At 38.3% G+C, this 27,163-nt stretch overlaps 2 protein-coding genes across 5 annotated transcripts in view; one reads left to right on the plus strand and one right to left on the minus strand.

Annotated features, from left to right (window-relative positions):
- ltk (leukocyte receptor tyrosine kinase) overlaps positions 1 to 5,628 on the plus strand; it is an 81,910-nt gene extending 76,282 nt beyond the window's left edge. For all 3 annotated transcript variants that reach the window (XM_053632193.1, XM_053632191.1, XM_053632192.1), the window contains 7 exons: positions 1,265 to 1,394; positions 1,663 to 1,760; positions 2,023 to 2,115; positions 2,812 to 2,913; positions 3,102 to 3,236; positions 3,639 to 3,729; positions 3,838 to 5,628. In XM_053632193.1, the coding sequence (XP_053488168.1) occupies positions 1,265 to 1,394; positions 1,663 to 1,760; positions 2,023 to 2,115; positions 2,812 to 2,913; positions 3,102 to 3,236; positions 3,639 to 3,729; positions 3,838 to 4,773 (1,585 nt within the window). In that variant the 3' untranslated portion in view covers positions 4,774 to 5,628. The remainder of the gene's footprint in view (positions 1 to 1,264; positions 1,395 to 1,662; positions 1,761 to 2,022; positions 2,116 to 2,811; positions 2,914 to 3,101; positions 3,237 to 3,638; positions 3,730 to 3,837) is intronic.
- Positions 5,629 to 8,492: 2,864 nt separating this feature from the next.
- On the minus strand, positions 8,493 to 24,879 carry itpka (inositol-trisphosphate 3-kinase A). Of its 2 annotated transcripts, none has more exons than XM_053632782.1 (7): positions 23,809 to 24,879; positions 15,312 to 15,411; positions 15,009 to 15,222; positions 12,655 to 12,859; positions 11,789 to 11,890; positions 10,663 to 10,734; positions 8,493 to 10,467 (listed from the first exon to the last, which is right to left on the minus strand). In XM_053632782.1, the coding sequence occupies exons 1-7, from the start codon at positions 24,181 to 24,183 to the stop codon at positions 10,258 to 10,260; spliced, it is 1,278 nt and encodes a 425-aa protein (XP_053488757.1). In that variant the 5' UTR covers positions 24,184 to 24,879; the 3' UTR covers positions 8,493 to 10,257. The 2 variants fall into 2 exon arrangements, with proteins under 2 accessions (XP_053488757.1, XP_053488758.1); XM_053632783.1 differs by having other exon boundaries at positions 15,312 to 15,408; positions 23,809 to 24,878.
- Positions 24,880 to 27,163: the final 2,284 nt, after the last annotated feature.

Here is a 27,163-nt window from a genome sequence, read left to right on the forward strand (position 1 = left end):
TTCATATGAGAAAAATATATTTGAAGTATATACCCATTGATATTTTACATTTTTTAGTACACCTGGGTGACTAGGTACAGGAAACTGTTCAACCGTGACTTCCTGTTTCATAGGGGTATAACTATGAGGTAACACATTGGCTAAATTCCCTTACTCATACATAACAAAGGGTAAGACCAAGGAATATAGCTGTGATGTGCAGCAAAAGGTTGTTGAGCTTCACAAAATGGGAAGTAGCTATAAGAAAAATTCCACTATCAGGGCAATAATTAAGAAGTTCCAGTCAACTGGAAATGTTATGAATCAACCTGGAAGAGGACGTGTGTCTACATCGTCAATGCACTGTGAAGAGGATAGTTCGAGTGGCCAAAAAATCTCCACAGCTGGAGAATTGCTGGAGATCACAGCTGGAGATCACAGCTGGAGAATTGAAGAAGTTAGTTGCGTCTTGGGGTCAGAAAGTCTCCAAAACTACAATCTGAAGTCACCTACATCACCACAAGTTGTTTGGAAGAGTTTTAAGGAAAAATCCTCTACTCTCATCCAAAAACAAACTCAAGCGTCTTCAGTTTGCCAGACACTACTGGAACTTCAAATGGGATCGGGTTCTATGGTCAGCTGAAACCAAAATAGAGCTTTTTTGTGATAAACACCAGAGATAATTTTGGCACACACAGAGAATTAGACATATGGAAGTACCTCATGCCCACGGTTAAATATGGTGGTGGCTCTTTAATGTTTTGGGGCTGTTTTTCTGAGGACCAGAGGACCTGGACATTTTGTTAGGATACATGGCATCATGGACATATATCAACAGATATTAAATGAAAACCTGACTGCCTCTGCCAGAAAGCTTAAAATGGGCCATGGTTGGATATTCGAGCGGACAGTGGTCCAAAACATACATCAAAATCTAACATCATTACTGACCACAAAATCAAGGTCCGGCCATGGCCATCCCAGTCCCTTGACTTGAAACCCATAGAAACACACCTGTGGGATGTACTGAAGAGGAGAGTCCACCAGCATGTACCTCGAAATTTGAAGGCTCTGGAGAGATTCTGTATGGAGGAATGGTCTCAGATCCCTTGCCATGTATTCTCCAACCTCATCAGGCATTATAGGAGAAGACTCAGAGCTGCTACCTTGCCAAAGGGAAGTAGCACAAAGTATTGACTAAAAGGGTGCCAATCATTTTTACACACCTATGTTTAACAAAGATATGCGTGTGTGTGCGTATGTGTGTGTATGTGTGTGTTTGCAGTAAGTTCAACCATCAGAACATAGTGCGCTGTATTGGAGTCAGTCTTCAGATCCTGCCCAGATTTATTCTTCTGGAGCTCATGACTGGAGGAGACATGAAAAGCTTTCTGAGACAGAACCGTCCCAGAACTGTGAGTGCCTCGAGTTTATGTATTGTACAGTGTGTATACATGTGTTTAGCTGTGCATTCTGTCTTGTACTGTGACTGGTACTGTGACTGCATGGATGCATGTTCTAATTCACACTTATGTGCAAGTGCAAATTTATAAGCATAGGACGTGTCAGGTTTATAACAGCCTATGTGTACTGTGGGGTAGAGTGTGTGTCTTGAGTCAATGTGATTTGTACTGTAAGCTGACAGTGTGATGAGACAGTAATCTGACAGTTCGGCTCCCACAGAATCAGCCCTCCTCTCTGACTATGCTGGAGCTGCTGCACATGGCCAGAGACATCGCATTCGGTTGCCGATACCTGGAGGAAAACCACTTCATTCATAGGTAGTTAAACCCTGCAGAAATATCGCAATAACTTTTGTGAACTCTAATGAATGGCCTCGGTGCAATCCTCACTATTTACCATATAAACTAAGAGAAAATAATTCCATTGAATTACATACTACTAGTAAATTAAGTGAGTGTGTAGCCTCTTAAGCGTGAATCTATTCAAAACGTTTGCTTAGTCTGGTTAGTCACTTAGTTGCTTAGTCTGGAGATTAGCAAATCAGACATGAGGATGCTTTAATATGTCATTTTGTTTCAGAGACATTGCTGCACGGAACTGCCTGTTGACTTGTCCTGGTCCAGAGAGAGTGGCCAAAATTGGAGATTTTGGAATGGCTCGTGACATATACAGGTGCCATTACTGTCTGCTTTCATCATTTGATAAAGGTTGATGTACTAGCACCTAACTTGAGGTCCATGGAAAACTATATTTGTAAGCACCAACAGTCAATACTCTGATTAACTGCTGATTAAACTGCTAAATGCTATTCTATATATAGTAAAATATAAACCAATGGGCCTCGTTTGTCAAGCAACAAACAAACAGATTTATTTGTCAGTAGTTCATAGAAGCATTTACACAAGAAATTTGGTTTAACTGCACTTTTGTATACAGATCACACTGTCAAGTTTAAACTCCTCGTGTTTTTCGGTTACACACACACACACATTTAATGCATATTTTGTGAAACCTAGTTGTTTCATACTAACGACATTTAACTAAACAGATATTAAATGTGAAACATGTTAAAGAAAGCAAACCGACATAAAGCCATAAAATAAGACAGTTTCCGTTTGTACACCATCTTCTTTTAATGCTGTACACCATTTTGTTAGAGCCAGCACTAAGTGAATGATAAGTGACTGATCTGGAATGTCTCAAGCTGCAATGTGCCATATACAGTGCTCCCTAGTGTGCTGCGTGAATCCCTATGACACCCTCCCACTTTTCCATCACGGCACTGGGGAGAGCTCACTGGTGTGTGAGAAATTTCTGGCTGAAAATCGCAAAGACACAATTATTTGAGTGTTTCTTATTTGACTGCAGGGCCAGTTACTACAGGAAGGGTGGTCGTGCCATGCTGCCAGTGAAATGGATGCCGCCTGAAGCCTTCCTAGAGGGCGTTTTCACTTGCAAGACTGATACATGGTAATGTGTTTTTTTGTTTGTTTGTTTGTTCATTGTGTTACATTTCATTAAGCTACTAGTTTATTTTGTTGAAATGGTTTGATACCCTCTCTGAACCCCTTTTTTTTTTTTTAATTATTATTATTATTGAAACTGACCGTCCATGAGGGAAGTTTCTGTTTAATTGTATCATATGTCTCCCTCTGTAGGTCATTTGGTGTACTGCTGTGGGAGATTTTCTCCCTGGGATACATGCCTTACCCTTGTAAGACCAATCAGGAGGTGCTGGAGTTTGTGACGAGTGGAGGACGCATGGACCCACCTAAGAGCTGCCCAGGACCAGTGTAAGTAGCAGTTTCAAGTTTTAAACCCCGAGTCAGGAATCACTGCGACTAGACAGTCTTTACTACAACAATAGTGGAGGAGTGTGAATAATAACAATAAATGTATTCATGTATGTAGATTTAGGGCTTGTCCTGCAGTATTGATTCAGGCTTTAAGACACACATTTAGAAAAGAGGGTTCTTTGGACAATTAATGGTTGTAGCTTTCAACAAAGATTTTATTTAGAACCTTTTGTGGAAGGTAAACCCTGTGTTGTATAGTAATGCTCTATATTTAAAGAACCTTTAAGCTTGATCTCACATGAGTTACTGCTGGATGTTTTTTAAGTTCTCTGCCAAAAATGGTTTGGTTTACATACAGACTTAGATTTGTTCATCGCCAAATATTGTTTTATGTTGTAGTTACCGGATTATGACACAGTGTTGGCAACACTGCCCAGAACATCGACCAAACTTCTCAGCTATTTTAGAGAGGATCAACTATTGTACTCAGGTATCGTTAAAATATGACTATGAATAAAGAATTATATCTGGTTTTAGCCAGGCACCCTAACCACATGTGTTTTTCCTCCTTTCCTTCTCACCTGCTAATGTGGTTCAGGACCCCGATGTTATAAATACCCCCCTTCCAGTGGAGTATGGGCCAACTGTGGATGAAGAGAGCAGGACTGTGATTCGTCCAGTAGCATCTGGCAGCATGAGTCCTCTTCTAGTGAGCCGATCACTGGATGTGCCTGTGCAGCCTGCAAGCTTTACTCCACTCCCTCAGGTCCAGAAACCCCGAATGCCTCAGGAGGTGGCCATACGGGAAGCTTTGGAGCCTTTTTGGGCTGAGCCACCTTCTGCTCCTGGAGCCTGCTCGAGTTCCTGGTTGCAGGTCCCAGAGCACCAACCATGCTCCAGATCTAGTTCCTCCTCAGGAAGCCAAAAGCTAAAGAACAACACCAAGAATCTTTGGAACCCCACGTATGGTTCATGGATTCTGGAGAGCTTTGGGAGGACGGCCCTGTCCCACACCCAATCCATGCCTTTGTCCTGTACCAACACTACGCCGTCTCATTTTACATCAACCTCGGAGCATAACGACTCTGGAACTGAAGCTAATGTGTCACCATGCTCAAATTCATCACCAGCTCCCTCTCAGATGAGCTCCAGTCCTCCAGGGTCTTCGCGTCTCAATACACGAAAAGGGCCGACTGGGGCTGTAGGGGGCTCACTTGCTGCTGTCATGGATTTGGCTAAGCTCCAGAGCTTCCCTTGTGGCAATGTAAATTATGCGTATGATGAGCAGAGCTATGAAGCTGAGAGTCTACCCCTAGTAGTTGCCAGGTCTCCAAAACCAAGCAGTAGTTCTGCAGCTAGCTCCTCTCTAACAGCACTGGGCCTGGCTTTCTCCGTTACCCACAAACCATTGATCAAGCGTCACGCCAGCTATGGACATGAAGATGTCAGGAGGCATACCAAGCCAGAGAAACCCACAAGGGACAGAGACTCAGGCTTTTCACTATCCGAAGATCTTAGTGTTACTCCTGTGTAGCACTTTCAGATGCTGAATTAAAGCCAGATATAATACTGAAAAACAACGTAGCTCACTTCATTCAGGTTGCCTCGCCTAGAACTATGTAAATAGGGAGGCCAGCGACACTCATTGTGGGTCCAAAGTAGCAGAAAACAAAAGTCAAGACCATTCCATTTTTATTTTTTGTGTGAACAAGTATTATGGCATCAATATTGTATGAATGGGTAATTCATCAGAAGTACCTTGTGTATATTTCACAGAAAAGTTAAAACATCACTGGAGGGTATTATGATGCTTTCAGTTCATGTTGGAAAGATCGCATTTACGAGTTGAACACACATGGAAGTGGGAAACTCAGGATTTTCTTTGAGCTAGGACTGTGTCAGTAAGAAAACATGGTGGAATCAATGGAGCCAACGCCTGTAGTTGATGGTAAATTTATTGAAATTGACTGTTTACTCGTCTCAGAAGCTGATTTCTGAGATGAGTTATTACGTGTTTGGTATATGCATCAAATTATTGCCAGGCTTTTTTATTTAAAGTAAAACAAGCTAATTACCTGCACAAACTATGACAGCATTGTACAATTACGATATAATATGTAATGATAAAAAAAAGCAAATGATGCTCATTCTTTGTTCTTTTTCCAATTTCTAGAAGTAGAGTTAAAAAAAAAACCTTGCTGTATTTGTTTGTAGTTAATTAAGAGAAGGTACACCGCCATCTTGCTCCGACCAAAGTGACCAGTCAGTGAACGCACCTGACCATAATTACGACTTCCCAACTCATACATACGATCTTCCCAGGAGGACTTGAATGCACATTCAGAGTGTTACTTACGCTCTGAATGGTGACATCTTTGATCAAACAAAATACATAAAATGTGTGCTCAGCAAGTCTTACATGGATTTTTTTCACAAATCTGTCTCTGTGTGGCATCATAGAGCGAGTGTTACAGAACAGCAGGTCTATCGCAAAGGTTGCAATATCTACTGTAAGTTATTTCGAGTTTTTCCTTTAATCATGAGCTAAGTGAGAACTTGGGCATTTTTTCAGTTTATGCGAAACAGTAACCTGAACTTCGCTATTTTCCCATTCCCATGTATGCAGTTTTTGTTTAGATTTAAATTGCTTTCCATAATGGTAGATTCTGCTTTCTTTTCCTGGGTGGGTTTTAAGGCCCTTGATAAGTTAATGCACTGCATTCACTAGGCTGCCCTTGTGTCCCCTGTCTACTCAGGGGGTTTTGGAATCATCCACATATTCCCCATCTTTATGGCACCCTTAGTGGTGTGTAGAGCATGCAGAAGAAATCAGGGCTGCACTGCTTTTGCAAGCAGTCTGAATGTTCTAAGCTGTTAATACTGGTTTTAATATTGGCGCCACACATTTAGAGGCAGTATGTGTGTACGACGAGAGTCATGGTCCTGATGGACAACCTATAATACTTGGAGAAATCAGAATACTAAATCGACTTGTTTCCTTCTGTCTCCAAACCACTAGCCGCTTTACGTCACCTCTATTCATATCAGTATTCGTGGAAATGAATACCTGTGAAAAAGACGGCGCTACCTAGCTGGCTGGAGCAGTAGCTAGTATTTTGGAAAAGTTTACTTTTATGTCTTGTCACTGGTGTCTCAGTTATACAGTATGTAGCATCCAGTTATACAGGACAGGAGTGCACTAAATTAGTTTCTTTCAAAGGGGAGGCCATTCTAATCGGGTTGTAAAGAATTTTCTGAGTGGAGTTAGAGGTTGAGAGCCCCTCTGGCTTGCCTCTGCTTGGATCTTTTGTGATTTATATATATATATATATATATATATATATATATATATATATATATATATATAATTTTTTAAAATTATTATTTTAGTTTTTTGTGATTATGTATGTTTTTTTGGTGAAATTTGCTATAACTGAGATTACTAAGCGTTTGCTAGAAGGAAGAACTGTGTGCTGCTGGAGAGGAGAAATGAGGTTGCTATTGTAGATATAAAAGTCGTACGAAATATGAGAAAACGTTTTCAAGCAGGGAGCTTTCTGTAGGTAATAAAGCTGATAGCACGTCCTTTACATATTTACACTGAATCTAACACTGTGAAAAATATTTTGATGAATATATTTTGATGAACCAGCATTAGATACAGATTCAAGGATCTCTTAGAAGGCTCTGGAATAAGTGCTTTTTATTATAACAGACACGGCACGGCCAAAGCCAGATATTAAGATTCTCAAGCAATAGCAGCTTATGTAAAATAAATACACTAATCCAGGATTTCATGATTTTGTTAGAAGAACAGTAAAAATTTTAATTTGGTAGGTAAGACTTCAATTAGACTGTGAAAATAACTACAAAAAATGGCAAGAAAGCTTAAGAATGGTTCATTCCAAATCCTACCAAGAAGGTGTAAAAATAAATAAATAAATAAATAAATAAATCCTGAATCCAGTATAAATGGAAACACTAGAATCATACTGAGCTGTTTAATCAACTTTAAAATGAAAAAATACCTTTAATGGGAATCATCAAACTTGGAACCAGTGCCAAATCCCTATGTATTTTGACTGGATGCCATGTTTTGTTCTTTTGTTTTGTCTGGATTTGTTGGAAGTTTGTTAAACAAAGTGTTGGTGTTACATTGTATGGTTGTGTCAGTGAACAAGTGGGGAAACATCTGTAAGGACTTGCTCCAGGACAGTGTGAGATGTTTCTGCCAGCAATAGATTTCAACACTTAATGCATTCTGGTTTTATATTTCATTACAAATTAATAATATGATATAGCCATGTAACGTTTTTATGTTTATCTTTTATTGGTTAGGGATTATAGCTAAGACAGCTAAGTGTGGGGTTAACTACTTATTAGACTTGTTGTTTTGTTGCATTTGACATTTTGAACTGCCATTTAAAGTTGTTTTTCTTGTTAGCACAACCTCAGATTACACATTGAACCTGACCTTGACCTTTTTTATATTTGCCAAGTGGAGTTTTCCATACTTTGTCATTCTCATTTTCTCTGTTATTGAAAATACAAGTACTTTTGAACTGATGCATAGAACAAGCTTCTTTTAACCTGAAGAGAGAGAAAAAAAGAAGTGATTATGTATATTAATTTATATCTAAATTAATATTTTACTCTGGACTAACAATTACAAATATGTAGCTATATATTATTTAACCTCATGTGTAGTATTTGTTTCTTGAACTTTTTTGATTATTGAGACTTTATCACTGCCAATGGGCTGCATAAATAAATACCTACTGTTTATGCAGGGAGCTGTATCATCTTCAATAACCACAAGGGGGAGCAATGATTTTGTTGAAATGCCTGTTGATTTTGAATCTGGGGAAAATGCTATTTCTACTAGATATATAGTAGTGTTGGAGATTTATTTGAGTAATACCAAACCTCAAATAAAATAAACATATTTGATTATAGTTCTGACCATGAATTTGATGCATGCATGAACATTAATACTGTGCCTCAAGCGGCTACATGAAACAATCCACAATGATACGTTGATTTCTTTCCTATTACAGGCCATGCCTAAATAATAATTTCCTTCCTGAGAATTACATCGATTTTGCTTTTTACTCGTCACTTCATTCACTTGTTCATTCACTCATCATCCTACAATTCCAGTGTAGGAATTAACTAAATTACTAAATCAAAATACCATATCGGAATGCTAGACCTACAGTAGACTCATCTTGGAAAAGGGAAACAAAATAAGCATTAATTTTAAAGATATTTATTATGAGAACATCTCACATGTGTTCATCCAGTGACAACAAATACTGTCACCTTGTCCCTAAAAACAATAGTGTTTGAAGGTAAAAATTTGTCCGATCTGACATGGAAAATACTTTTAAAGAAAGATAGATATGCAAACTGCAGCCCATGTCCTTACACTTAATGCTTAACACCATGAAAAATACAATAAAGCCTTTAACCAATCCACAAGAAAAATCTCTGTTAAAATCCCACTTTTTGCCACAAGACAAGCTCTAAAAATAATCAGAAACATAGCAGTTAGTATATACACTGATTAATTGCATACTAGTGATATTCAAGTAGGAAAGTCTCTAAAAATGATCAGGGGTTTAAACATGCTTAAAACCCACAGACCCTCGTAAACCCATACACGATTTTAAAGTTTCAACAAAGGGAATGGATATTAGTGGACAGTCCCACATTAAGAAATAACACAGGAGGTGACAGAGAACAAAAAGCTTAAGTGGGGAAAAAAACACATAAGAGAGACACGGTAAAGTGCCTTACAATTTCTGCAGATTGGTGATTTCATTTTGGGCCGCACGCTTTTAACCAAGTGGCTTACATGTAAAACAACCAGGAGTTGAAGGTTAAGTGCCTTGCTCAAGTGTCCAACAGCTGCTCTCTGGCAGTCCTGGGATTGTAACTCAACATTCTGGTTACAAACATAGAGCTTTAATTGCGAACGCTGCCTAATTTGAAAGAACAAGGAGAGGAAAACAGCTTGGAAAGTAGTTCTGCCCTTGTGGTGCAAATACAATCAGAGGGGCCACACATAATAATAGGTACTGAAAATGATGACTGCAGTCGTTTCATTAATGGCACATGTATGTAGTTATTCTGCACAGCCATTTCGCAATACACACAACTGCACTGTGGAACAGATGACTACGGTTCCTGCTGTGCTTTCCTATTTCCAAGAGTGTTGGTTCACTTTGCTCATGAGTCATAACCTGCATTAAACCAATGCACGTTTGCTATTACACCAGTAATCACTGAATCGGCAAGTCTTCGTTTGCACTAAAAGCAAAGGCACAGCACAAACAAGTGAGTCATTCCCCAACACCTTGAAGTGAGAAACAAAGCATGATCACAGCACTTAAGATAAGGCTAAAGAGAAAGCAAGTGAGTGTGGCAGCTAAATCTGGTGAGCCACCCCCAGGTGTGGGTGGATGTCTTGTGATAATTTCTTGCTTATGCTCTGGACACATAATAGACTCTGCCTTAAATGTGTTTTTTATCCTCTGTTAGGAATAGTACAGTATATATCTGTCTTGTACACATTAGCATTGACTAATCATCATAAAACACATCATAAATGCTCATATCTAAGCATTTAGTAATGCAATTCGCTTCTTTTTTCCTGATAAATTGTTGGTAATGAACTTTCAGTAATAGTACATGGTAAATTGTATACTGAGAGTGCAGTTGCGTAATAACTGTCTTCACTATGGTTGTATGGTTATTTAAATTGAGGCTGCTGACAAACACGGGGTACTAATTGATGTCAGTGTGTTCTGTAAATTCTCCAAGTTTATTAGCTAGGGACATGAGGCACTGAATTAAATTATGCTCTCTTGGACAGTTACTCATGAGAGAAATGCTGGGTGAAAAACAGCCCAGAAGCTAGAGCGTCACGAGAGCAGAAGTGATTTTATACTGCAAATGAAAGGATTATCACATATTTCCCCATGGCACGATGTAAAAGGGTCCGTGTTTAAGTTCATTACGAGCACTGTGCTGGCAGTGAGTTGAGGGTGTGCAACAGGTTGTCAAGGCCCCATAAGTATCCATCTTCTCGGTTGCCCTCATGCCAGGGTTTATCGTGATCCAGCCTCTGTCCATCAGGGAGAGCCGTGGTCTTACCAAAATCGATGAGCCAAACTTCAGCTCGCTCCGTGTGGTCGTGGATAAACAGCATTGAACTCCCAATGACCTGGGAAATGAAATGTTCCAGAACATGTAATTGAAGATGTGTGTGTCCCTTGACAGTGCAATCTACTCAATTACAATTGCGTCATTTGAAAAGAAGGAAAGAAAATATTGTCTGCCACGAGTTCGAGCAACACACAGGCACAAAGAGAAAAAAAAAAAACATAGTAAAAATAAGTACAAAAGTGCTGGTATTTACCTCATGTTTCATGAAGAAGTCTGAAGCCTTCAGGGTCTGTTTGATATCCTCCAGCCTCCTAATGTAGGAGCTCTGTAACAGACAGATGGGAGGGAGAAACACAGCATTATACACTACACTATATGGTAAATACAAAGGTTAGTCTGTGGCCATACAGTAATTGTAGCATAGAAAAAACACAAATACAACCCGTTTTTTAATGTTATATTTCTTTGAGTGATGGTAAATTTCTGCTGTTCTAATTTTGTCCAGCCCTGCATTTCACCATTTCATTGCATTGTTTGTGGTCCTACCTAGTTTCCTCGTCTAGTTCCCTTTAAGCTCCTTTTAAAACATACAAATAATTCATTCCAGTTCAACACTTTTAATTCTACATTATTGTAATTTAAATTTTAACCGCTTAAAGTCCATCCATCAATTTTCAATACAGCTTATATTACACAGGGTCACAGGGAGCCTGGAGCCTGTCCCAGGGAACCTGGGGCACAAGGCAAGGGACACCCTGGATAGGGTGCCAACCTATTGCAGGGCACAATCACACACCCTACGGACAATCTGGAAATAGCAATCAGCATACCACCCATGTCTTTGGACTGGGGGAGGAAACCAGAAGAAACACCCGAAGCACGGGGAGAACATGCAAACTCTGCGCACACAAGGCGAAGGCGGGATTCAAGCCTCTGGTGGTGCGAGGAAAACATGCTAACCACTAAGCTACTGTGCCCCACCCTCCCCTCCCCTCCCCTCCTCTCCCCCAACCCCCTCCTCACCCAAAGTCAAATAATTTAATTAATTTCTTAATAAAAACCTTTTATTCACTAACTTGTATACATTATTCAGTAACTACAGTAAAAACATATGTGTTAGGAATCTAAGTCTGGTCCTGCCAGTGAGTCCTTAACGAAAAATGAAATAATGGGAGATCTTCCTCATCAATCCTCACCTCAAGTCAAACAAATCCAAGATAAAATGTTACATCTGGGATAATCATAATTCTGTCTTAATACTAGCTGTATATTTTAAGTACACCTTTTCTCCTTAAATAGTAGTGAGAATATTAGTCAGAATTGCACTACGGCTGTGTGCAAAGCTAACCAAACCGGTCGATCTGGTTCTTTTTACGCACAATTATTTTTCCATTCCCGTTGACAAAGTCCTTGAACACCTGTGTGACTTCTTCCCTTAAGTGAGTCTTCTTAAAGTCTGTGCGGCAGGTTCCATCTGCTTTCTGTTAATGAAATAAATAAATACATACATACATAAATAATCAGGAATCAGAAAGCAAACTATATATGTATGACATCCTGAGAAAACTCATCGGATACTGCTGTGGCTGAATTCTGGCAAACATCCAAACAAAAAATTAAACATAGGTTTTGGCCAAAATAGGGGGTTTCTGCTTACAGTACTTTGACACTTCAAACTTCAAGAAACCATAAATATATTGAGCACCTAAATGATGTGGTAATGTACTTTTTAATCTAGGGTACCTTCCTTCAAAGATGATTTGGGATAAGGAGACAATTTAACGAACGTGGTGATAAAAACTGTCACTCTGGCTAAAGATATCTATGGCAAAACGTCCCTTTATGCTCCTGTGCCTCAGTCAGAATCTTTAAATGCAATTGTCCTTTTTTACTTTTGGGGGTATTTGAAAATTCTACTGTACCTATGGTTGAGACACATGTAAAAGAAAAACGTTGTCAGTTTCAGTAGGAAATGTGAACATTTTACCATGTGAAGGGTTTTCCCAGGCCACTATATACACAGTATGTGTTATATGCAGTAAATACAGAATTATGGCCTTCTTCATATGAGCTGGATGAGGTACGGGCAATTACTGCAAGTCAATATTTGTGGATAACCTTTATGTTGACATTTACTGTACATGTACCTGAGATAACAATGAATAATTCATATGCTGTATCCTGTTTCCACTAATACTAAGTGCACTCCCTCATCAAATGTTTGTTTTTTTGCCTGCGCAGGTACCTTGATGCCCTCGATGCGGAAGCCCAGAGTGCTGGTGGAGCTGATAGTCTCCCTCCACTGCATGTAACGTAGCTTGGTCACAGCCTGCTGCTTGTGTTCTTCGGCTGTGGGAGCCTCGCTGTCCACCTCCAGCATTTTGTTATACAAATCCCTGCGCAGCTTGGGCTTCTCCCTGGCTCGCACCAGCTCTTCCTCCAGATATGTTCTGATGGAAAAAGAGAGAACACATTAAGAAACCTGAGTCACGCTATGAAAGAGGGGCTGTGAAGAGCTTGATGATGCCTGCTGAGAAATCTGATGAACCCTTTTACAGCAGACAAAAACCCTTTCATGCCTGGTTTTAAAGGTCCTGCTGGATTGAAATCAACTCTCTGAAGCTAGGAATTTTAGTATCCATTTTATCAGGGCATTTTCAGTGATAGCAAGTGATTGAATGACTCTATTATAATTCTACTGTGTCATGCAGTACATTCGACTGTCACACAATTTAATGTACAGAACTACTGAGTGCAATAAGGTGGAATTCACAGGAAATCACTGGCCTCTCATTTCCTTAAATAAGGTAATACCTCAATACTACATTATACATTTTAATAAGCATCAATACGAACATTTCAGTATCAGATTAAAGCAGTGCATGTTGGAGTTGTTTAAACAATGCTGTTTTCATGTTCTTGTTTTTTGTTAGTGCAATTTTCAGTTTCATTCTCGTTGTGACTTCCTGTGTGAAAAGAGGAATTCAGCAGGGGACTCCTCCGAGTACATGTCTGAGTGTGTATGTGTTGGTCATGTGTAAAGTGTATGGGAAGGAAGCCCTAAGGGACACCCCACGTGTGCTTGTGTATGCGTGCAGAGACAAAGAAAGTGCTCTGTGCCAGAAATTCATGTTGTTAATTTTGAGTGGCTTCATTTTTCATGAGCTTTAGCTCTACTCAAACTGCTCCGACAGGAAACAGACCCAAGAGTTGAAACAGGTGTTTAAACAGGCTGAAGCTAACCACACACGCACACATGCACACACGCACACATGCACACACACACAGTGACTCATTTCACATAGTTTTATATGCATACAAATACAAATAAATAAATAAATCATCATGATTAATTTTTTACTTAATCATCAATTGCTTGGAAATAAAATCATTTATGGCAAATCTCCTTCTCTCTATGTGTGATCCTTACTTAAATGTGTGTAAATTAGGAGTGTTAGGAGACACTATCTGTATGTGTTTAGTGCTCAAAATATACATTAACTGTATCTGTATATGGATTGAAATTGGAAGTCGGTGTAGCCTAAATAAGACATTTTTTTTGTGAAATATAAACCCTACCACTATGCCTGCTGAAACACCAGAAGAAAAAAAAACACCACTGTCAACATGATCTGTGAATTCTGGCTTTGATAGTTCCCCAACTTCAGCTAAATCACTTGAGTACATAACTGGTCTCAATTAGAGATGTGTGTGGGTCTTTTTTTAATACCACTATTTTTTTTTCCATCCATCCATTTTACAACCTGCTTATCCTACACAGGGTCGTGGTGGAGCCTGGAGCCTATCACAGGGAGCTCACAAGGTTGGGAGGGGGGTGCCAACCCATTGCAGGAGACATTCACACATACATTCACACACTACGGACAATTTAGAAACACCAATCAGCCTACAACGCGTGTCTTTGGACTAGGGGAGGTAACCGGAGTACCCAAAGGAAACCCCTGAAGCACGTGGAGAACGTGCAAACTCAGCCCACACAGGGTAGAGGTGTGCCTCTAAGCCACCGTGCCTACAGCCTAATACGTCTGTGAACCTGAACAGACAGTAACTTCATTACGAATAACGCATTCATATTCGGTTACATCCCTAATGTGAACACTGCTCTCCAGTTTAATAAAAAGCACACACCAGCACCTTTTAACTAGCATAGCAACTTATCTACATCAGATTTGAGCACATAGTTTAAATTTAGATTCATTTGGAGGCGGATTCTAACCTGTATGTCTGAAATAGATAAACAGTATGTACAACTTGCTGTATACTAAAAGAACAGCCAGTTAGCACTAGCATTTGGCAGTCCACAAACAGTCACGATGCACTGATACGTAAACATTTGCATCACCTTGTTTTTAACCACAGCAGCTCTTTTTGTACATGACATTTAATGACCACATGGATTTCTAATCTGTTGTTTATTGCATAACAGACCATCTGCTGTCTTTAAAGAAGCAATTAGCACAACTATATCCTGTATCCAGCACATCCTTTGACATTACAGTGCACTAAATAGGTTTGTAGTCCATAAATCTACATTTCAGTGCTGAAACACAAGAAAATGCTTTCTGTTTCATTACTAACCTCACTCCAATCTTGCAGTCCATGACGTTTGGCCCATTGAAATTGGTCAGTAGGTCACTCATCTGCAGGAAGAGCTCTCCATCTCTCTCAACCGTCCCGCGGTAGGTTGGTACAAATCGTTCCAGCACATCTCCACTTAATCGCTCGAAACACAGCTTCTCATTCTCAGCGTACTTCTTCAGGATGGTGCCCTCTTCTCCTGCTTTGAAGCTGCCTGCATTAATAAAAAACACTAGATCACTAGAATTCACTGTTTATACTTTAGCACTGAATGTATGTTGGGATGAATCAGTTCAATCCTACCTTTATGGCCAGCTAACTGAACCCAAGACAACCGCTTTCTCTGTGAGGCTACAACATGCCAATGGACAACGGTCTTCAACGTCCACCAGGGTTTAGCCTGCTGAGACACATTAAACACTACTGTTAACTTCTTGGTTAATTGTAAAAGTGCTTGACTACTGAAAAGCCGTTTTGGTTATTCCTCTCATAAAGAAAGTCGGAGAGGAATTATGTTGTAACGTCAAAAAAAGCTTATTTATATCTAGCCACGTTTTGATGCAGACAGCAAACCTGTCTGGATATGTAAGTTGTGCAACACAAAGCCCACTCAAAGCTGAATAACTTCTCAATTGCATTATATATCAGCAGAACAGAATGGCCTGGAGAACATATCAATATTGATCTTCCAGATGGAAAAACACTATTCAGCTTGATGTGAACGGTTCCTTGAGGAAAAAGCATCAACAGTAGGGCACCACAGCTCCTGTATATAAACAACAAGGCTGTACTGACATTCGATCAAGTAAGGAATAAACCACATACAAAAATAATCAGTCGTTTCTGAGTGGTGTGAGAGAAAATCGTTCATTCTACAGGGTGTCTCAAAAGTCTCCATACTTCCTTCGTCAGTGGAAGTTCGTGAACGTCCACTTCTCGGTTGGTCTGCAACACTTCCAGTTTTTTTTTTATTTGTTAATAAGTTTGGCAACAGTGTTGTGTTTGATGTGTTTGCTATGTTCCCTGTTAAAGTCCATCGCAACCTTGCAACAGCTTCCCGATCCAGCCATGAGAATGATTACAATACGGTCTTCTTTTGTCAAAGGCATTCTTAAAAATAAATAAATAAATATAACTAAGTATGTATAAGACATTTTGCTACAAAGTGTTCATTTCCTCCACCAGTATGTATGGAGACTTCTGTGACACCCTGTATTGTCATGAGTTTGAATCCTGACAATGCCATCCGAGGGTCAAGGGATTGGCCGTGGTCTCTGGGCGAGAAGGTTAGAATACTCTCTCTCCCGTCAATCACAGTGACACTAGCCAATCACATGTGTCTATGAGGCCATGTACAGTATGTGGAAGAAGGCTTATATCTGAGTATGTTACGCTGCCCTGTGAAACAGCATGAGCAGATGTTCGAAAAGATCCGTTTGGTGGGCTTCACGTGTCTTGGAGGAAGCACATGTTAGCACATGTTAGCACATGTCACGCTATCATGTGAGGATAGAGCTGGCTAGTGGGTGGGAACTGGCAGGTTCCCAAATTGGGGATGCAGAAAATGGGGAAAATACAAAATATATACAGTTGCAATCGAAATTATTCAACCCCCATTGCAAATCAGGTTTAATGTCAAAATTTACAGACTTTCAGCTATTTGCAATGAACAAATCAAACAAAAGCAGTTGAAATAGTTCAACACAATGAATGCTTCAAGTGGTTTCCCCAAATTCAACTGAAAATACAATTTATTATGATTTCTCCAGTTTCAAAATTATTCAACCCCTTCATGGCAAGCATCTTTCATATTTAGTAGAGCACCCGTTTGCTGTTATAACCTGCTGCAAACGAGATGCATAGGTTCTGGCAGCGTTCCTGAGGAATCCTAGCCCATTCCTCATGAGCAATGGCCTCCAATTCAGCAATATTCTTGGGTTTGCGTGCTGCAACCACCTTCAAATCCCACCAGAGATTTCATATGGGGTTCAAGTCAGTTGACTGTGATGGCCCTGTAGAATCTTCCAGGGCTACTTCTGCAACCAAGCATTGGTGGAATTTGAGGTATGCTTGTCCTGTTGGATTGTCCTGTTGGAAGGTCCAATGATGCCAAAGTTTCAGCTTCCTCACAGACAGCATGATATTTTCTCCTATGATTTCCTGATACTTCAATGAATCCATCTTGCCTTCCACACGCTGCAGGTTTCCAGTGCCAGAGGATGCAAAGCAACCCCAGAGCATCACTGAGCCACCACTATGCTTGACTGTGGACAGAGTGTTCTTTCTTCATTCTTCTTCCTCCAGACATACTGCAGACCCATCGTGCCGAAAAGTTCCAGTATTGTTTCATCGCTCCACAGAACAGAATCTCAAAACTTCTGTGGCTTATTTATATGATTTTGAGCTGACTTTTCTTGTCCTTTTGGGTCAGTAGTGGTGTACGTCTTGGAGTTCTGGCATGGAAACCTTCTGCGTTTAGTACGTCAGGTGTGCTTGAGACAACAACTGTTTTGCATATTTGTGCTGTTGTGAGGGATTCTTTTCAGGGGGTTGAATAAGTTTGAATGTGGAGAAGTCATTTTCAGTAATTTTCAGTTAAATTTGGGGAAACCACTTGAAGCATTCGTTGTGTTGAACTATTTCAATTGCTTTTGTTTGATTTATTCATCGTAAACAGCTGAAAGTCTGTAAATTTTGATAATAAATCTGATTTGCAATGGAGGTTGAATAATTTTGATTGCAACTATATAACAGAACCCTTTGGTTCTGTTATTTTCCCAATAACAGAACCAAAGGGTTATACCACAGCAAATTGGCTTCTTGGTAATTCTGTAACTACCAACTACTTCTGTAACTACTTCTGTAACTAGTGTGAACTAACCTTCACACTAACTGTTCCTCAGTGGTGGAATGCACTTCCAATCTCAATCCGGACCGCAGAATCTCTCACCATCTTCAAAAAACAGCTAAAGACCCACCTCTTCCATGAACACCTAACCAACTCATAATAAAAAAATAAAAAAATAAAAATGCACTTACACCTCTACTCTGCACTTTGCTTCTTCTGGAATTCAATTAATAGATCTTGTATGGTAGCACTTCTTGTATTGTTCTCTGCTTGATATATCGCTTTGCTTGTATCTTTCTCATTTGTAAGTCGCTTTGGATAAAAGCGTCTGCTAAGTGAATAAATGTAAATGTAAATGTACCAAACTTTTAGTAATTGCCAACAAATACACTTTTTATTTTTAATACATTTATTTATTTATTATTAATTTAAGAACGATGGGTCATTTGTTTCTGTTTATAGTTCAATTTAATGTTGTGGAACAGCTATGAATCAAGTTAGTTTCTGGTTAACACTTATATTATAGTAACTATACACCGTAGTTTCTTCACTAGCCTTATTCTCTTTACCTTTACATTCTTTTACTTTTTACTTTCCATTGAAGGAAAACTTCCTGACTGTTATAAGATCAGACACTGGAAAGTTTCACCATATCAACAATTACACAGACACATTTGCTACTATTAGAATGAGTACATTCAAGTCCAAGCTGTGCTGCAGTAGAAAATGAATCAACACCTTCTGACAGTCAGATTCATGAATTCAGCAGTACTGTGCTATAAATGCATGTAATTCTTGTAGATATGTAGGTCCTTATTTCTACGTTACAGTACTGAGTAAAGTTAAAAAGAAACAAAAAAAAGGTCATTATACGTATGTCTATATGAGTACACACATATATCTCAGTCAATATGCAACTATGCACCCTATCCATGGAAAATCACACTTGGATCTAATATTGAATTGTCAAACATCTTGAGAAGCTGGCTCAAGCACTAATTTGTTTAGGATTAACCTGCAAATGTTTGCTGCCCAATCTATAACACATAGAATGTAAATATAAAATATAAAGACAAAGAAAGTAAATATTAGGAAGATTTCACTGTTGGTCATCCTATAGCAATATTTCACATCGAAGCCTCCAAGATGATAGATTATCATTTGTATTTGTATTTGTATGCACATGTGTCATGTGCAGCATTGACAGTGATTTATGAAGATGACTCGACTTCTCGAGCCACAGAATCACTTGGTAACTCGGCTGAGCACGCAGTTGTTTGTGTTCCTGCTAATTTCCAATGCCAACAGAGAAATAATTTTTGCAGTAAACACGGCCAGTATGACAGTTGGCATGGAAATAATTCCATTTCACAGTCTGGTCACTGTTCAATTTAGAGGGCCATCAATAATTATACAAATTAACATATTATTAAATAAAACTGTTTTATTAAGTAGGTAGTCATAAATCCTTTAGAATTAATGATTGCCTAGACACCAATAAATGCTCATAAATGCTGGCCAGGCCTATAAAACAGCCATCTTATACTTTTTCACAGAAGCCATTTGCAAAGATCTAAATACCCTCAAATTAAAGCAAACATTATGCAATTGAACTTCATAGCACTTATTCCATTTTAAAGCCAACGTGCAGGAGCACTGAGTCAAAATCAATCAAATATATACAAAGTGTTCTGTTGTATTTATTTGAACTACTTGTGCCACTTATCACATGACTGGATACTGCTTTTTCTGTGTACTGTTTATTTTGTGTACAGCATTTGAGAAGCTGCTTTTAAAGGTGCTCTAAAAAAATTAAGTTTATTATTGTTGTTATTATTATTATCATTATTATTATTATTATTATTATTATTAATAAACTTAATAGTTAATACTAAATAATAGGTTATTATTTCATATTTACCATGTTATTAACACTGCACAGGGTCCAGTGCAGGCATCCACGTGTTAAAAGTAATACTTTTTATGCTACCTGAAAAATCATTTAAGACAAAATATCCAGTGATGACATTTCAAATATTTTTAGTCTGTAAAAAAAAAAAAAAACCTACAGAAGACCATTATCTAACATCTACTATCTTTCATAATAGTCTCATCTCTAAATTGTTTAAAGATACACAGATTTTAATCAGCAAGCTGTCTTTTGGTTGAATTTTTATTTCCTTTATTTACATGCCTCTCTGTGTGTACTATCTAAGATCTAAAACTAAATCTTAAGTGTCAATACTTACAATTTCCTTTTAAAAATGTATCCTTGAAATAAATTATTGATACTGTGTATTCATTTATTTATTTATGTTAATCAAACGAAATGTGACCTGAATGAGAGCGAACATGTATCATAAGTGATACGGCTGAAAGGAAAAAAAGCTGTAGTGGAATTATTTTACACTCGCTAATAATGAGGTCAAAATGTGACATTTTAAATGGTCCCTGGAACTGTATTTTAGTTTAATTATTGTTTATGAATTCAACTGAGTGTGTTAGCCTGCGTTTTCAGTCTGACCTTTTCAGAACTGTTGCATAACTGAACATATAATGTTGGTGGTTTTTTTCAGTAAGTCACAGCAGAAATCTTGAACTGTTTTTCACATATAATTCTTGATATCCATGTTTGCAAAGTAGAAATTTCCTCTTTTTACAGACTCTTTTTGACTCAAAGTATCAGTATCAGTATTGGGACAGTCTTGTTATTACTTTGTACAGGATCGGAAAAAAAAAAAACTCTTGTTCTGGTTTCTAGGTTACATGACAAGCTGGATTTGTCTTATTAGCTTTAAGAGAAAGAAAAAAGATAGGCTGGTGAGGGAACGACTGTTCACGGCATAATGATGTCATGTGTTAATAAATAAAATATTGTTTATGTTGACAAGCTGCTGTGATACAAGAGGAATCAAATATTTTCTCACATGCTGTCATTGGAAAATTCTGTTTAATGTTTATGTTTTAATTATGTTCCTATAACAGCATGTCCTGTCGTGCTTTAATCATTACAGTACATATGAAACGTACTGCAGACGACATTTAGAAACTATTAACCTTCCTGAATTCAAATGCCATTTTCCTCCACTAACATGTGCATACTCCTACACACTCCCCCACATAGAGACACAAAACAAGTATTCTGACACACAAGTGTTTATGTTAAAAGGTCACAGCTGAAATGCTGAGCACAAAATTTGCTCTTATTATGAAAGACTTGTAAATGATTGCTTCTAAATAACTGCCCATGTAGCTACGAACGTCTTGCACATCTTCATAAAGGCGACAGACATGGGTGTGCAACATTAACCTCAGGAATCTTGGTATAAGGAACACTGAAGGCAAAACATGATCAGGTAAGCCATTTGTTCAAATGATATCTACTTTCCATGACAGGAGTTGTATGAGGATTTGTACAGAATCAGTGGAGAACTCCCATATGTACCGATAAGCAATAAGAACAATCAAGCTTTGGCACAACATAAAAGCTGGACCATGTACAACAGTAAATGCACAGATCTGTAACACACCCATAAGTCAAATATTGAATTGTACGGTCATATTGGATATTATATGCAAACATGACCAAGTCAGCTCTTAAACTCTTATAAATCTTGGGTGGGGAAGCCAAGTGTCTGCCATGCTTGTATTAAAACAAAAAAACCTTTGTCTGCCGCAAATATTGCATCATGTGCTCACCAGGAAATACCTTACCTAAAAATTCTCAGGAGATTCTGTGCAGCAAACAAAGTTTCAAAGTAAATATATATTTGTCTGCATGTCTTGTAGAGTGTGTGTATGCATAGACGAGGCCTAAGAAGATCATGCCACTCTGTAAACTCACTGGGTTTGCCCTAAATGCCACCTCACACACAGGCAGTGAGTAAATCACACTCTGGTTTGACATGTTAACCCACTGCAGTGGACAGCACATAGTCACTGTACTGAAAATAACTGAGAGGCTGACGTTTTGTTTTCATTAACCGGATGGACGTGCTCTGAGATGGAAAAAAAAAACCTGACGCGAGAGTAATCGTTCACTCTGCGTTACTGTATAACTGTGCACTACAACAAGAACAAGCTAAATAAAGAACTCTTTGTTTAGCCAAGTGTGGAATATATGAAGCATACTTATTCTAATCACTGTGATGATCAGCTGAGTGGCATTTCAACAGGCCTGAAGTTGTTCCTTTTTAAAGAGGTAGTGAAAACATTTGCGGCATGATGTGGCTTCGGCTTTAAATGTCACAGTACTAAAGGTTTGTTTTCTTCAAATATGCCAAGATAAGATCAGGGGTTCCTTACACAGCTTGCGTGTACTGCTAGATTCCTCAAGATATTTGAGAACAAACTACTCGAATGCCCTTGGTAAAGAAACACTGCGGGTTTATCTCTTTCATACAATGAAAGGACTGACAAATAAGCTCATCGAGCCGAAGGTGATGAACTTCGAAGTCCTCCGGAGCATCAGGCTGGACATTATGCAGACATGCCTTCCAGACTTTGAGACTCTGCATGTGTTTAAAGTTCTTTGAATGCTAATGCCTTCTATGGACGTGATCGACCAACGGGATTCTGAGAACAGCACATTTATCCAAAACGACGGTCAACGCTTGGCAGATAATGGAACACACACTTCAGATGAAATATTACTTTGGTATTTCCAGAGGATATATTAAATGTTATTCTAAAATTCGAAATAGGGCACCACAGACCACCTAGGTTTTGTACTAGAAAGCTTGTATTGTGTTTAGTTTTAGCTTTTGTGATGCAGCTCCTATACCTCTATGCAATATATTACTAAATATGTTACAAACAAGTAAAAAAATGTTTATTAGAAAGGCCAGAACGCGATCATAATCTGATAAATATTCAACCATAGTTGTACGTTTTAACATACAGTCATGGTGAAAAGATTTAAATATGTTTCTATTGGTTTCAAACTAATAGGCTATGTCCTTATCTGTTTTCACACTTTTGCGGGTTACAACTTTGTCCTTGCAGATTGCAGACATGAAGCATTCGTTAAAGTGCTATTAGCGTCATGACTTTGGCTTCTTGTTACAAAAAACTTGATCATATATTTATGATAAATAAAGGTACTGAATTTTTACTTTTAGTGCTGGGGTTGTGCCATTAAGGATACATATTGTGCATCTTCTTCTATGTGGTGCACCTTTAATTAGCTTTTAGTGAAAAAGATACATTAGCGGTCCTTAATTTCCAAATATGTACCTTTTAAAACATTACTTTTAGAATTTTTCCCCCAATGCTGTAATTATGGTCCAATTATGTACCTTAAGTTATTTTTTTTAAAGATATAGTATATGCAAGTTTCCAGGTAAAACATGCATACTAAATGTACAGTAAAAAAAGATGTATCCTTGATGAAACCACAACAACAAAGAAAATTACAGTTAATGAACTTCTGAAAGTGTAGTTTGATCATGTATGCTTATTAATATTATTATTATTTAATCATAGCTGTCTTTGAATTGCTGAAGCATATTAAAGAAAACCAAACTGTAGCCTTTTCACTGACAAAACAATCTATTTTTATTCACAGACTAAATATCTGTGTGTACAATAAGTGCAGGGAACTTGTCTAGAGAGAAACCTGACTGGCTGTCTGAACTTTTTATTCACAGACTAAATATCTGTGTGTACAATAAGTGCAGGGAACTTGTCTAGAGAGAAACCTGACTGGCTGTCTGAACTTTTTATTCACAGACTAAATATCTGTGTGTACATTAAGTGCAGGGAACTTGTCTAGAGAGAAACCTGACTGCTCAACTTTCATTTTTTCACAACGAAGCCACTTTTAAACATTACCCTGCAAGTCCAATCTCTTTGACCTACAAGTACTACTAGAGATTCAAAATACCCGGATGGCTGAAAACCTTCAGTTTCACGTGAATGTACAGTCACACAACACGACTCGTGGTAACCCACCTCTCCCCCGTCTCCCAAATGCTCCAAAGTAACAATGCCTTTGCTCTTCGTTTCGTTGTCGCTCAGTATGTCGTCTTCGGACTCCTCTAACCCCACGGACGAGCCGGTGGACGACACGGACGAGGTGGAGAGTTTGCGGCGGAGCGGTGCGCCTCCGTTCAGCGCCTCCGCCTCCTCGTACACGAGCTCCCGCGCGCCGCTGCCTTCCTCCGCCGTCAAGGTCAGCTGCGGCACCGGGCGCGCGCTCGCCATCGGCAGCCACTCATCACAGACCTGCGAGGACGAGCAGTGGCCCTGGCGCTCTTTCCCACTGCTGAGGGGAGAGGAGCTACAGGTCAACGCCTCCTTCAGAGACCTCCGCCTCTCTTTTGGCATCGATAATGGACTGTTTTTTTTTAAAGAGGAAAATCGTCGTCCCTTGATCCGAGATGGTGCTGCACTTTTACACCGCGATGGATCGATCGGTATTCAGTTTTCCACACATTAATCATCGGATTTTAAAGTCAAGTCCGTCACAGTGATAGTACAGAGTCTTGAGTTGTAGTCCAGTTGGTCACGTTTGCCAGGATGCTCAGTGCAGTAGCAGTGGGGAAGCCCTGTGACACTCTTAACCTCAGCGCGGTTCACTTGGCCAAACGGGATCTTCCGCGTTTCAATCTCTCTGTTCTTCTGCTTCCTGATTCTGCGTTTGTTTCACTCATTTCCTCGTTAGCACCTGCGCGCTTAGCCTATTGAATCTCACTTACTGAGGTTTCCCTCTACCAGTGAGCCACCACCAGCAATCACACCCCCACCACTACTACTACCAGCAATAACAACACTACTATGACTACTACTGTCAACAATAACAACTACTACTTCTACCAACAATAACACTACTATTACTACTTCTACCAACAATAACACTACTATTACTACTTCTACTACCATCAATAACAACTACTACTTCTACCAACAATAACACTACTATTACTACTTCTACTACCAACAATAACAACTACTACTTCTACCAACAATAACACTACTGTTACTACTACTATCAACAATAACAACTACTACTTCTCCCAACAATAACAACACTACTATTACTACTACTGTCAACAATAACAACTACTACTTCTACCAACAATAACAACAACACTACTATTACTACTACTACTACCAACAACAACACTACTATTACTACTTCTACTACCAACAACAACACTACTGTTAATATTCTACTACCAACAACACTACTATTATTACTTCTACTACCAACAACAACACTACTATTACTAATGCTACTACTGTCAACAATAACAACTACTACTTCTACTACCAACAACAACACTACTATTACTAAAACTACTACTACCAACAGCAACACTACTATTACTATTACTATCAACAATAACTACCAACAATAACAACACTACTATTACTACTTCTACAACCAACAACAACACTACTATTATTACTTCTACTACCAACAACACTACTATTATTACTACTGTCAACAATAACAACTACTACTATTACTAGTTCTACTACCGACAACAACACTACTATTACTAATACTACTATACCAACAACAACACTACTACCAACAATAACAACACTACTATTACTACTTCTACTACCAACAACACTACTATTACTACCAACAATAACAACACTACTATTATTACTACTATCAACAATAACTACTACTACCAACAACACTACTATTACTACTACTATCAACAATAACAACTACTACTACAAACAACACTACTATTACTAATACTACTACTGTCAACAATAACAACTACTACTTCTACCAACAATAACAACACTACTATTACTACCAACAATAACAACACTACTATTACTACCACTACCAACAATAACACTACTATTACTACTTCTACTACCAACTACAACACTACTATTACTACTATTACCAACAACACTACTATTACTAATACTACCACCAAAAACAACACTACTATTACTACTACTATCAACAATAACAACACTACTACCAACAATAACAACAACACTACTATTACTACCAACAATAACAACACTACTATTACTACTACTACCAACAACACTACTATTACTACAACTACCAACAACACTACTATTACTAACACTACTACTGTCAACAATAACAACTACTACTTCTATCAACAATAACAACAACACTAGTATTACTACTACTGTCGACAATAACAATTACTACTACCAACAACAACACTACTATTACTACCACTACCAACAATAACACTACTATTACTACTTCTACTACCAACTACAAAACTACTATTACTACCAACAATAGCAACACTACTATTCAATAACACTACTATTACTACTTCTACTACCAACTACAACACTACTATTACTAATATTACCACCACCAACAACACTACTATTACTACTACTATCAACAATAACAATACTATTACCAACAATAACAACAACACTACTATTACTAGTTCTACTACCAACAACAACACTACTATTACTACCAACAATAACAACACTACTATTACTACTACTAGAAACAATAACACTACTATTGCTACTACTACTACCAACAACACTACTATTACTACTACTACCAACAACAACACTACTATTACTAATACTACTACTGTCAACAATAACAACTACTACTTCTACCAACAATAACAACACTAGTATTACTACTACTGTCAACAATAACAACTACTACTACCAATAACAACACTACTATTACTACCACTACCAACAATAACACTACTATTACTACTTCTACTACCAACTACAACACTACTATTACTACCACTACCAACAATAACACTACTATTACTACCAATAATAACACTACTATTACTACTTCTACTACCAACTGCAACACTACTATTACTACTATTACCAACAACACTACTATTACTAATACTACCACCAACAACAACACTACTATTACTACTACTATCAACAATAACAACACTACTATTACTACTTCTACTACCAACAACACTACTATTACTACCAACAATAACAACACTACTATTACTACTACTACCAACAATAACACTTCTACTGCTACTACTACTACCAACAACACTACTATTACTATTACTACCAACAATAACAACACTACTATTACTACTACTACCAACAATAACACTACTATTGCTACTACTACCAACAACACTACTATTACTAATACTACTACTATCATCAATAAAAACAACACTACTAATACCAACAATAAGACTACTATTACTACTTCTACTACCAACAATAACACTACTATTACTACTACTACCACTTCTACTACTACTTCTACCAACAATAACAACAACACTAGTATTACTACTACTGTCAACAATAACAACTA

The sequence above is a fragment of the Ictalurus furcatus genome, chromosome 9 (assembly GCF_023375685.1).
Source record: "Ictalurus furcatus strain D&B chromosome 9, Billie_1.0, whole genome shotgun sequence".
Lineage (NCBI taxonomy): Eukaryota > Metazoa > Chordata > Actinopteri > Siluriformes > Ictaluridae > Ictalurus > Ictalurus furcatus.